This window comes from Cynocephalus volans, chromosome 18, assembly GCF_027409185.1.
Source record: "Cynocephalus volans isolate mCynVol1 chromosome 18, mCynVol1.pri, whole genome shotgun sequence".
In the NCBI taxonomy this organism is placed as follows: domain Eukaryota; kingdom Metazoa; phylum Chordata; class Mammalia; order Dermoptera; family Cynocephalidae; genus Cynocephalus; species Cynocephalus volans.
Window position 1 is genome coordinate 8,839,506 of NC_084477.1, and position 12,102 is coordinate 8,851,607.

Consider the following 12,102-nt stretch of genomic DNA (forward strand, 5'->3'; position numbering starts at 1 on the left):
GATCATGGGAGCGGCTGTGCCTGGAGACATCATTATGAAAAAGCCAAGTAATCCTACCAACCCAGGAGGGCCTGGCTGCAGCAGGGGTCTCCATTCACTCGGGGGCAGCGCAGCCAGTCACTTGGGTTGCAAATGACAGTTTCCCAGAGCCATTCACCCTTCTATTGGCCTTTGTATGAAATACCTACAGTTCTAAAGGCCTTCAGAAAGGACTCTGAGCGTTTATCTTCTGTGCCTCTCACTGAGCTCCCAAAAGAGGTGATATACTGGCAATATAGAAGCCACATCAGGTCATTTGGTCAGGGTGGCTGAAGGGGATCTGGGGTAACCTGAGCCCCTCCTGTCTCCCTCTTTTTCCTGCTGCTTCTCATTAATGTTTTACTTTGGGCCTTACAGGACTCTGATTCTCCAAGACATTCCACAGCTTCCAACAGTTCCAACCTGAGCAGCCCCCCAAGCCCAGTTTCACCCCGAAAGACCAAGAGCCTCTCTCTGGAGAGCACCGACCGCGGGAGCTGGGACCCGTGAGCCTCAAGAGCACTGGGCCCCCGCGCGGGTGGCTTGTGCTCAGCTCCCTTCCACTCACCTCTTCCCTCGCTGTCACTCGTCCCTCCACCTGGGCCTGAATGTGACCAGAGGCTGGCAGCAGTAGCAGGGTAGGGACTCCAGAGTTCTCGCAATGTGACTTGCAGGTCCACGCCCCTCGCCTAACGGTGATGACAAAGGCAGACTTCCATTAAGCAGCTTAGACGAATGTTGATTTCATTCTATACACTAGCATTGCTTCAGTAATACTTCACCCCTCCCCCAAATGGTAGCTTAAGTAGACAGATTACACAATGTAAGTGATAAGAATAAGACTAGACAGATTTTGTTTTCACAGTAGAGTCTCATTTTAGTCCCAAAGTAGCGCATGGGATTCTCCACATCAGCAGGGGAGAGTCTGTCTCTGGCATACTGAGCTGTCACCCAGCAGCCACTAGAGTGTCAACCTGATTGTGGCCAGGAAGTCCTTACAAATTAAAACAATGCATATTTTACTACAATACAGAGTTTAAATAAATACATAAATGTAGAAGTTAAATACTGAATGTATATAGTCCAAAGAAGCGTCTTGTATTCAACAAAAGATAGATGCGTATATAAGAGAAAGAGATCATTTAATTTAAAAAAAAATGTTTCGTCTGTTTCCCAGCTAAGTAATGTAAAAGGTAGAAAAGTCTCCAGATGACATTCGTAGAGTGGGCGTGAGGGAAATCAGAGTTCCTGTAGGACCCTGTTCTCAGTCTGCTCGCAGGCTGCAGTCACCTGGGGAGCGTTAGAAACCATTGCAGAGCCCGGTTCCGTTGGTCTGGAGTGCGACCTGGACACCAGAGTTTTACCGCTTGAAGCCACATCAGCAACAGCATGAAAAAGGCAAGCTCACCTCTACCCACGACATTTCTTTTTCTAGAGGTGGATTCGCACCACACTTCTAGTTTTTCATTATATTTTGATATCTTCTGCAGATGAATGTAGAAATACAGTTCTGTCACCTTCCGATCCCTTCCATCTGAAAGGGCACAGGGAGTGTCGTGGCTTCTGAAGGTGCATTAAAAAGGTTCAGAAAAGTGCTCTTTTCCCCTGGGCTAATCCTGTCCCTGCCTAAGTTACAGTGAGGTGTCCATCCTGGGGCTGGAGATGGCTTCCCAGGGAGGAGTCTTGTTTTGTTGAGGGTGAGTGTGAGCTTCCTCAGATAAGCCTGGGCAAAAAGGCTTTCATTACCAAATAACATAAACCTCAAAAGCAAGGACTTGAACAGCCTTAACCAAATATTCTTCCCCATACCCAGTGGAAAACGGATGTAATTAACCCCAGTACGCAGGCAAGAAGTTAGCCCAGCATGGCCGTTTTGACTGGATTTCTCCCTCGGTTGCTGTATTGTGTTGTTAGGTACATTTCCGTTTGAATTCCTGCTGTTTTAATTGCCGTAAGGAAATGAGATACAGAACCAGAAGAACTTACTTCTACAGAGTCATTTCACCAGTTAAGCACATGAGTAGAGAAAGATAAAAATAAAAATATCTCATGGAAGTAAAGAGAATCTGCCTCTCTTTTACTTTTCATCTAAGTTTCTCTGAGAAATAGAAAAAAGATTTTCTCCTCTCTTTGAGATTCAGCTAAAATGCAGAAAGTTGTCCTGCAGTTGCTAATCTGGGATTGCAGTGTCCAAGCCCTGTCATGTCAGCACTGACATTGGGGACTTCACCTGCTCGCTGCTGCTGCGGGGAGCTGAGGCCATGTCCTGGGTGACACTGCTTCATGGAGATGTCACTGAGACCCGGTGAGGGGGAAGGATCCTGATGGGGGATTATATCATAGATGGTCATAATAGGAAATTTAAAAATGACAGCTTTAACACATAAAACATTCTGGATTCGGTATTGGCTCAGATTTGATTATATTTTATTTTGGAGGGCATAATTCACTGCATGATTCTAATCTCCCGAAACTTTTTGCTTTCGGAAAAGAAGAGTCATGCGGAATTACTTCTGTACGCCCAAACACCCAGGGTCAGACCTCGAGTTTGGCTGTTGCCCCGTGACTCTGGGAGCTCCATACCCTGGGCACTTCACACGAGCGGGGATCGACTTGCCAGCTACTGCTGGGGGCTGCTCCCCTCCTGTCCTGCTCGCCCTCCCTGTCTTCTTTCCTTTCCCTCCCTTTTCCTCTCTTTCTTCTCTTCCCAGAGAGAGCTGAGATTGACAGGCTCTCCACTAAGCCATTGCTTTGTGGCTTTGACAACTAATTGCGAATTTTTGTTGCTTATAGGTGCTTATTTTTCAAAGGATGCTTTTAGGATCAAAATATAACCCTACCTAACTCTAGGCTCCACTACAATGAGTCATACTCTTCAGCCTCCTGGCAGGGCAGGAGAGAGAGAGCGTCTGAAGGCTCCCCGGGCTGCCAGGCTGACTGGCAGCTTGTTCGTATTAACCCAGTGGATTGCACCCCAGCACTTTCTGGTTTTGCCACTGCAATCGTAAGTAGTGTCAGCAGTCATACAGAGCAACCCCAAATATATTTAGATTCTAAAAGAAGGACTTTGGGAGAGAATCACTGCCAGGGGTAATAGTTTTGTGGGAGATTTTCACAAGATAATGATCGTCCTCCTGAGCTTATCCCACCCTTAAGTATGAAGCCTGTTACCTTCAGAAGTTCCCAAGGATAGTGATTTGAAAAGACGAGGACTAAGTTCCAGGGCAGCAAAACATGATCACGCAAAGGGTCAGCAACGAAGGCCACAGAAAAGGTATTTTATCACTGTCCGAAGTCATCCTTTGATTTTGTGCAGGACTTATTTCTCTCCTCAACAGAAAGGAAAAGTACATTCAGAGGCATACCTGGCATGGTCTGTATGTGTTGGTATTTGGTGCTATGTCCAGCCAATTTGTCGTCTCCTCTTGAATTCTGACTGATCTTGTCATGTGCTTTGGGTGCATAAAATTATATATATGTATTTTTTCTTTTTGCCAAAAACAAAAGCCTTCTTCCTTGTTGAATGATTGCTAAAGCAGATTTTACTTCTTTAGTGGTTAAAATATATATTCATATACATATTTACACATAGACACACACACTACACTACACTTAGTGGGCTACGTTCTTTCCCAGGGAGCACAGCTTTGTGGCTAGGAGATACGACTAGAAAGGGCCCATCTGTCTGGTTTTCCAATCAGTTCTTGTACCTAGGCTCCAGAGGAGAATCTGAAATTCCTGTTACGTTTACAGCAACAGTCTGTCATTCCCTGGCTGCCTTTCAGTCTCTATCTCCTATCCAATGGTTAGAATCACGTCATTTTGTTACTTAGTGACCACATCTATTTCTGAGAAAGACCAGTGGCATTTATGTGGATCTCAGGTATCATTAAAGAAAAGCCAGAGCAGGGCAGGTGGCCATCCTAACTCACCCGATGTAGTAGGACTGATTGCTGGCCTTAGGCAGTGATCACAAACCTCGCAGTCTCCTAGCTAAGTGAGCCTGGCTAAGGCGCAACGTCCCCTTGCTGACCAGAGGGGCACCTGGAACAGCCTGACGCTCCTGCTGCGGGCCAGACTTTGCTGTAGCCACGTGCGCTGGGCACAATGGGAGCTAGTTGGGCGCTTGCTTCCCCACCTCTTCCCGCCCCAGCCCCTGCTTTAGAAGAGCTGCATGGTATTTCATTGAGGCCCTTTGAAAATGTCTTTCCTTGTTATGACTTTAATCCTTGCTCAAGTCCAGAGTTCTCTGTGGAGCGTGCTGGAGAAGGAGAGCCTTGCCTCGGCAGGGGTGCGGCCTCCCGTCCTCACCCAGCAGGCCGGGGACGGCCGCTATGCGCAAGACACCGTGGCAGTCATGGGGACACCGTGGCAGTCATGGGGACACCGCCTCACCCACATCCACCTTGAAATCCCCTGAAGACAAAATGACCTGCCTTTTTATTTGATAGTGTGATATCATTTATTTTATAAATTTTTTAGGGGTTTTTTTTCTCATTGTAATATTATTGTACAGTTTTGCATGGTCTAGGTGTAATCATTTTTTGTTTAGAATATAATGCTGACAAATGTGTGTGTATGGAAGGGGAAAAGCTATTGCTTTGGCTTTTATCACTCCTTATTTCATTGTTTGGTTTTATGCCCTCAATGTCTTAGGGAGCTTTTTGAGATTCTCTGCTACCAAACAATGATGTGGATTCTTTTGCACAGAAATATTTAAGGTGGGATAGTAAAAGATGTAACAAAAGATTCCTCACCAATATCTTATGTTGGTATCACTTAATATTAACCAGACTTTGATGTACTGCAATAAAACAGGACTGTTATGAGTATTTTGTCGTCCGCCCCCCCCAACCCCCACCCATTTAAAAACTGAGCAGTGGAGAAAAGGCGATGACTCGCGATGTTTCCTTTGATCCTGCTTCCGGCTCGTCCCTCCCGGTCCACGCTTCCTCCTTGCACGACATGGGGTTCGTAGGCCCCTGTGGTTTAGTCTGAGACTTTGTTAGTTTCTTCATTATCTCAGGTAAGATTAATGGTAAATTCTCTTGAAGCTTTCCACTCCCCTCTTCTCAAAACTTCCCTCTTACTGTCTGGTCTACAAGAGCAAGCTCTGCCTGCACAGGGTTTCGTGAGCAGCCTTGACAGTGTAAATGTGGAGCAGTTTGGTTTTATGCCTGCTTATTGCAGTCAATCAGTAGCCACTTCAAACAAGAGCTAGTGTTAAACTGCTTTTGCTGAGTGGGAATGGTACATCTAAGGACACACAGGTAAGGTTGGGGGTGGTCTTAAAGAAAATCCTAAACTGGCTGCAGCTAAACAGTTACTCTGAGGACACTCCCTGTTAGCATTTCCCACGTAATTGACGTTTTTTTTTTTTTTTTTTTTTTGTCGTTTTTTCGTGACCGGCACACACCGGTCAGTCCTATATAGGATCCGAACCCGCGGCGGGAGCGTCGCCACGCTGCCAGCGCAGCACTCTACCAAGTGCGCCACGGGTTCGGCCCTAATTGACGTTTTTGACTGTTGGTTGATTCCTCATAACGTGTGCCGTGCTTTAGAGGCAGCAGCTATGCAATGGTTTAGAACAGGGCTTGGCAATCTTTTTCTGTAAAGGGTTGCCTAATATTTTTGGCTTTGTAGGCTGTATATAGTCTCTGTTACAGCTACTCAACTCTGCTGTTACAGTGCAAAAACGGTCTTAGACAACATGTAAATAAGTGTGAGTGGTTGTGTTCCAATAAAACTTTACTTTAAAAAACTCACTGGGCCACATTTGGCCCATGGACTGTAGTTTGCCAGCCCCTGGTTGACTCTAGTTAGTGTCGACAGTAAGACCACACTAACTAGCCTTGTTCCAAATCTCCTGGTTCCACCACTTAAACCCTGAGCGTCAGTGTTCTCCTGTGTCATAGTTACATGTGAGGTGCTGAGAACAGCGTCTAGCCTGCAGCTCAGTGTTTTGTCATTATTGACCATCAAAGCCTACAGTAACAAATACTCTTTCTGTCTGTGCTACCACAAGTCCAGCCCTTCACTAGATGTTAGGGATTTAAAGATACAGCCCTGGGAAACCATGTTCTCACGCCATGTCCTTCAGTGTGAACCAGGTTAGCCCCAGGAAGAGCCACTTTCAGGCAGTGTTCCTCCATGGCGGCTGCTCTCTACAGTGTGTTTTCCTGAGACGCAGGCCCAGTGCTACTCCTGCTGGCTGGTGTCGCCATCTTCCCACTGTTGCCAGTGTCAGCATGGACAGTTGCATTAGCGTGGCGGGAACAGCGACACCACGGCGTCTTCCCATCCTCCGCCGCCTGCCCCCCGCCTTTACAATGAACATGGCCGAGCCTTCCATTTCAGGTACCGAGGGCCTCACGCTGGGAATGGGTGTGCAAACCATGCAGGCGGGTCTCTGCAGTCACCATCGGATCGGAGGACCCTTTACTGAGAGAGCTGCCACCACCACGATGCTAGAAGGGGTGGGCCACCGTTGTTCTCACAGTTCTTAAAGGACACAATGGTACAATCAATCACCAGAGCACTTTTCACAAGCACTTTTTTTAATTGAATTGAAACAAGTAACTTAGATCATTACCAGACATACATACAAAAATTCGCAGAGCCTGTGCTGACCCTTCAGGTTTAAGCAGTGACCCCGTGCCTCTCCCCTGACAGATGCCCGGCAGAGGTAAGCTGTGCTGGGCTTGCTGGCCGTCCCCGACAGGCCTCAGTCCTCTGCAGACATTCAGTTGTCAGAAGGTGTAAGAACAGCTGGAGCAGGCGGGCTGCCCGTGGTCACGCAGTGCTCACTGGCACTGTTCAGCTTGGCACTTCTGGCTCCAGACCGCAGGCGGAAAACACAGATCTCGTTCTAGAAACACACACACGGACCTGATGCTCCACAGTTAATAACCGAACCCAAAAACCCTTCTCTGTCTTTGTATTTGTGGGTGTTTGGTTTTTGTTGTGGTGGTGGGGACTTGAAAGGAGTACTCTCTGCTAAACATTCTCCCGTTAGGGAACAGGAGGAGAGAATGAAATTGCCTCGATCTAGAGTTGCTTCCGAGGGGGACCGAGGAACGGGCGGATATCGCCAGAGTCATTTCCATTGTTGCGCCTCTGGCCCCACCACCAGGTAGCAGTAAAACCGTGTGACGCACAGGCTGCGGGGCCAGCCTACTGTGGGGCCTGCCTCCCGCGGTAGCTGCTGTAGGCCTCCTCGAACATGGCTTTGCAGGGGAAGCGGGCCTTCAGCTTGGAGCAGATGAGGAAGGAGCCCCCCATCTTCCTGTGCAGGGAGTAGGTCTCCTCGGGTGGGGGGATGAGGCGGTGCTTCAGCATGACGGGGATCAGGTTGTGGATCTTCTCGGTGGTGCTCTGGGTGCCAAAGTCAAAGGGTTGGTCCGAGGCAAAGGCCTCCCCCAGGATGAGGATGGCGTCCAAGTGCGCGTCTTCCATGGCCTGGGGGAGGAGAGGAGGGACAAATGGCGACAGGGCTCAGCCCCACGCAGCCCTGGGGTTCCCGTTAGAAGTTAAGGACAGTGTCAGGCAGGTGAGTCCTTTGTTTTTAAGTAACGGTAGCAGGGCCATAAACTGGTCCCGTAGGGGCCAAGAAAACAACATCAGTGTGTGACCTGGGCTGGATGTGGGACAAAGGGGAGTGGTGGGGCCTGGGGCAGAGTCCAGAGTGAGCCCTGCCTAAACGCACTCAAACTTGTGATGTTTTTATAAAATATTGTTCTTGCCAAAAAGAACAGCCTGAGCTGCTGCTCTCTCTCCTCACCCTCTGCCCAGGGAGGCTTCCACCCCATCTGCCCTCCCGCTCGGACAAGCCCACGTACACTCATCTAAGTGGGCAAGAGGGAGCTTCACAGCAAGTGCCCCAAGTCCCCCAGCTCACCTGCCCCCGAGCCCTGCCCTCTGACAGTCTCATGCACAGAGGCGCTGGGTGGGGTGGGGCCGGGCCCGGCTTCCAGACTGTACCCAAGGAGGCCCAGGGCTCTGTGGGGACCCCTCGGGGGCAGCTATCCCCTGTGCTTTCATCCATTTATATACTGAGGTTCCACTTAAGATTTCAAAGGAAAAAGCGGCCCATGCCCACGCTCCCCAGCCCACCCAGCAGCCGCCCCATCCCCCCTCCCCAGCAGGGCCTTGTGGAGCACCAGAGTCCACGGGGCCCTTGGGAGACGCTCACCTTAACCTCGTAGCCAGTGAGGAACTTCATCTCTATGGATTTCTTGCGCACGGCCTCCCTGTCCCTGTCAGCAGCAGCCCTGATGATCTGGGCAGAAGCACAGAAAGAAAAACTCCTGAGGGTCCAGGGAGCCAAACACCAACCACCTGCCTACCCCGCTTTTATCCTTCTGTTTTCCAGACCCCAGGCCTGGAGGCCACAGCCAGGGCTGAGAGTCCAACTGGGCTGTGGCCTGTCCACTGTCAGCAGACCTAGGGGCAGAGGCCCGGTCACTCCCCTACCCTCTGAGTCCCCCAGCTTCCTGTCCCACCCAGCCTCAGAATAATGTGGGCCAAGGCCAGGGCCTCTCTCCTGGCCTTACCTGAATGTAGAGGTCAGTGAAGGACCTGTCATATTCCCGCGTTGCCCCAAAGTCCAGAAGAGCCACCTGAGGATGGAGACACCAGGGGAAGGTTGGCTCTTGTGTCACGGCAGGGGACAGGGGAGGGCGGATGCCATAGAGGAGATCTCTTCAAGGTCAAGCTAAGACCTCCACATCCCAGAGCCGCCTACTCTGCTGACTTTCCTGGGGGAGGGGCAGCCAGGGACTCATGTGCCCCGCACAGGGCTCACCTTGTGCAGCTGGGGGTCATAGAAGAAGTTGGACCAGTTGGGGTCTGTCTGCATGAAGTGAAACTCGAACAGCTCCCTCAGGCACAGAACCAGGATGTTGTAGCAGATCTGGGGACAGGAGGGGGTCCTGCGTCAGGCAGCACCAGGTTGCCTGGGGACCTGGGAGGAGAACCTGAGTCCCATCAGCACCTCACACCCCACACCAACTTCTGCCCAGGTGGTGGTTGAGTCCCATGTACCACCTGGGTTGGGGGAGGTGGCAGTTGCCCTCTTGTCCCGTTAAGTCCCCTGGCCCTGCTTCCATAGCAAGCGCCTTGGGGCTCTAAGACCACGTTCATACCATTCACAGTTCACAGTTAGGTCACCAGCAACAGGCGGCACAGCAGGTACACCCCACCCTGTCTGCCACCCAGACATACCTCGTTCCGAATCTCCTGGCTCAGCCCCTCAGCCTGGTCCAGGGGGAAGCCGGACACCAGCTCCGTGGTCAGCACGTGGGGGCTGCAGAGCTCGTCCACGATCTCAGGCACGTAGAAGAAGGGGTGGTCCTTCAGCAGTTCCCTGGGGGGGGGGGAAGTCACACCTGGTCACAGCCCCTCCGCACCCTGTCCCTGGGACAGCCCACCAGGAGGGCCCTGCTCCTCTGGAGGATGCCGTCCTCACTCGGGGCTGAGAGTCTGCCCTGCAGGGAGCCGCACCTGAACTTCCTGGCGCAGGCGGCCTCCCGCTGGTAATCGCACTCGAGGGCCAGCTCCCGCCGCAGCACATCGATCAGGTGCTCAGGGAACAGGCCTGGGTGGGGAGGGGCGTCAGGGTGGGTCCCCAGAGCCCATCCCAAGCACCTGCCACCCACTCGTGCCCTTGCTCAGACCTTCTGGAAGCATGTTGCTCATGTTCAGCACAGCCATGAGGTTGGTGACATCACTGTTGATGCTCTGGGCCACGCCGGGGTACTGCGGGGCGGGAAGGGGTCACTTGTTCTCCACCTTCTACTCCCACCACCCATATCCCCCATTACCAGAAATAGCCACTAACCCAGGGTCCCCTCCCTCCACCTCAGGCCCCCAAGAGACACACATCACTTGTCCCCTGCCCCTGCCTATTCCAAATCAACCTTGTCACCCCCCCATAGCCATTCATTTAGCAAATGCTTCTCAAGCACCCAGTGCACCCAGGCGCTGGGGACAGAAAGACAAGGTGAGACGCGGGCCCTGCCCTGACAGAGAGTGCCCTAGGGGATGTGGGGTGTGGAGGCCCTATGCAGTGCGTCCGGTGTACCTGGATCTTCATGGCCACTTCGCGGCCACCCTTCATGCGGGCCAGATGCACCTGCCCGATGGAGGCGGCTGCAAAAGGCCGCTCCTCAAAGTACTCCAGCTTGTCCCGCCAGTTGGGACCCAGGTCCTTGTTGAGGGTTTTCTGGAGAGAAAGGCCAGGGACGGGCCGTGAGTGCAGCCTTGCCGCCTGGGACACCCTGAGAAGTACCCGGTCTGCCCGCTGCCGCAGGGCCCCCGCTCCCCTCTAACGACGGGGACCGAGGCACTGAAGCCAGCAGATGTGCCACCGCTGGGCTCACCGTCATCTGCTTCAGTGGCATGAAGTCGGCGCTCTGCCGCACCCGCTCAAAGATCTTGGCCAGATGGGGGTTGATGAAAGCGTCGTCTGGAAGGCACGAGAGAAGTCAGAGCAGAGGGCAGCGCTTAGCAGCACGGCGCACCGGCCAGTGACATGGCGGCCACCCGGTCACCCCGTGCATGGTGCGGCCTCCTGGAGCCCGGCACCGGGAGGGAGGCCAAGGTGCCGTTCGCCCCTCTACGCGCTGGAACCCAAGGCTCACGGCGAGCAACAGGCCCGACACCACTCAGCAGGCCCAGCCACGCCGCCTCCTCGCACCCTGGGAGCGCCTCTCCCACCTGCACGCGGGCCCCTGGGCTGTGCACACAGCAAGGGCAGCGACAGAGGCGCCCCGCCCGGGCACGTCACAGCCAGGGACGTGACACGGCCCACGTGCATGGGTGAGCGGTTACTCTCGGCCGCACAGCCCAGCTGGGAGCTCTGCACTCCCGCTATGACCCGGGATGGTGGGTTTTTAAACATCATGTTCACACCTGCACCTGCCCTACCAGGAGCCCGCTCTCGTGAACGTTCACCAAAAGGTCAACAGGAACCTAAGGCGCTGCATGTGGGTCCCCCACGCACTCGCAGCCCGGCTTAGCGCGATGATCCCGTGGGGAAGCTCCCGGTGCACGGTGCCCACCCCTTCTCCCAGCTGTCCTTAACCTAAGGTGCTGCACGTGGAGTCACGGAGTTTGAGCATCAAAGGTTTCCAGACATGCACTGCCTGCAGGCCTTCCAGAAAGTCCACGCTGAGCTGCACGACCACAGGCAGCGACCCATGCCACAGCCACCATGAGTTAGCCGCTGGCTCTATTGTGGCACATTGGCACATCCACTGGTGGCCGTGCAGGTGAGCTTGCTCCCAAGGCTACACTCAGTACCAGCTGCAGGCCACTACTCCCTGTTGAGCTCCAGCACGAGGCCTGGGGCCCCCACCCCCAGCACCGGCCCTGCTCTTGGAGCCACCTCCCCAGCCTTCCCTCCTGGGGGTCACAAACCCCAGGTCCCCAACGTCACTCATGGCAGGCTTGTGAGCCCCCCACACCACTATAACCAACATGGCAGAGCAGCAGGACTCTCGCCAGCTGTCAGCACAACTTCTGGGTATTTCAAAACACCCAGAAAAAAGCAAGAATGCCTGGGGGCTCCTGTCTCAGATGCTTTTTGTAAATACCCGCACAGCCCAGTCTCCGAGGACGTGTGCAAGCAGCAGGAGTTGGTCACCAGAAAACACCCCTCCCTGCCCCCCACATCCTGCCCACCAGCGTCCAGAGTCCAGGTGCAGTGCCCTGCACCCCTGCCCCTGGCAGTTGCCAGCCCCTCGCCCGGGGCAGAGGCAGCCCGCCGGCGACACTCACCCTGGATGCTTAGCATCTGGCCCAGCTTGAGCGCCGCGCCCCGCACCTTGCACAGCGTGCTCACGATGCGCTCCGCGTTCGCCTCCGACAGGAAGGGGCTGGAGTCCAGCACGGCCTTCTTTCCTGCGGGCGCCAGCAGGGTCAGCACGGCTGCTCTAGGGCTCTGGGAGTGCCATGGGAAAAGCCTGCCCCAAGCCTGATCGAGGGGGCTCAGGCAATGCCTGTGTCCTCCTGGGCATCCAAGCCCACGTCCCACATCCACCTCCACGGTGCTCCCCAGGCTCTGCACCAGCACTCCCCTGACGC

The 12,102-nt window shown here is 53.4% G+C and overlaps 2 protein-coding genes across 16 annotated transcripts in view; one reads left to right on the plus strand and one right to left on the minus strand.

Moving 5' to 3' along the window:
• Window positions 1-2,462, plus strand: part of CDC42BPA (CDC42 binding protein kinase alpha) — a 302,649-nt gene extending 300,187 nt beyond the window's left edge. For all 13 annotated transcript variants that reach the window (XM_063082825.1, XM_063082826.1, XM_063082831.1 and 10 more), the window contains one exon: window positions 397-2,462. In XM_063082825.1, the coding sequence (XP_062938895.1) occupies window positions 397-528 (132 nt within the window). In that variant the 3' untranslated portion in view covers window positions 529-2,462. The remainder of the gene's footprint in view (window positions 1-396) is intronic.
• Window positions 2,463-6,554: 4,092 nt separating this feature from the next.
• The window catches only part of COQ8A (coenzyme Q8A), a 40,193-nt gene continuing 34,645 nt past the window's right edge, over window positions 6,555-12,102 (minus strand). For all 3 annotated transcript variants that reach the window (XM_063082742.1, XM_063082744.1, XM_063082743.1), the window contains exons 6-15: window positions 11,797-11,919; window positions 10,398-10,483; window positions 10,100-10,240; window positions 9,693-9,774; window positions 9,520-9,613; window positions 9,241-9,382; window positions 8,822-8,929; window positions 8,571-8,636; window positions 8,210-8,296; window positions 6,555-7,476 (exon numbers count right to left, since the gene is read on the minus strand). In XM_063082742.1, the coding sequence (XP_062938812.1) occupies window positions 7,192-7,476; window positions 8,210-8,296; window positions 8,571-8,636; window positions 8,822-8,929; window positions 9,241-9,382; window positions 9,520-9,613; window positions 9,693-9,774; window positions 10,100-10,240; window positions 10,398-10,483; window positions 11,797-11,919 (1,214 nt within the window). In that variant the 3' untranslated portion in view covers window positions 6,555-7,191. The remainder of the gene's footprint in view (window positions 7,477-8,209; window positions 8,297-8,570; window positions 8,637-8,821; window positions 8,930-9,240; window positions 9,383-9,519; window positions 9,614-9,692; window positions 9,775-10,099; window positions 10,241-10,397; window positions 10,484-11,796; window positions 11,920-12,102) is intronic.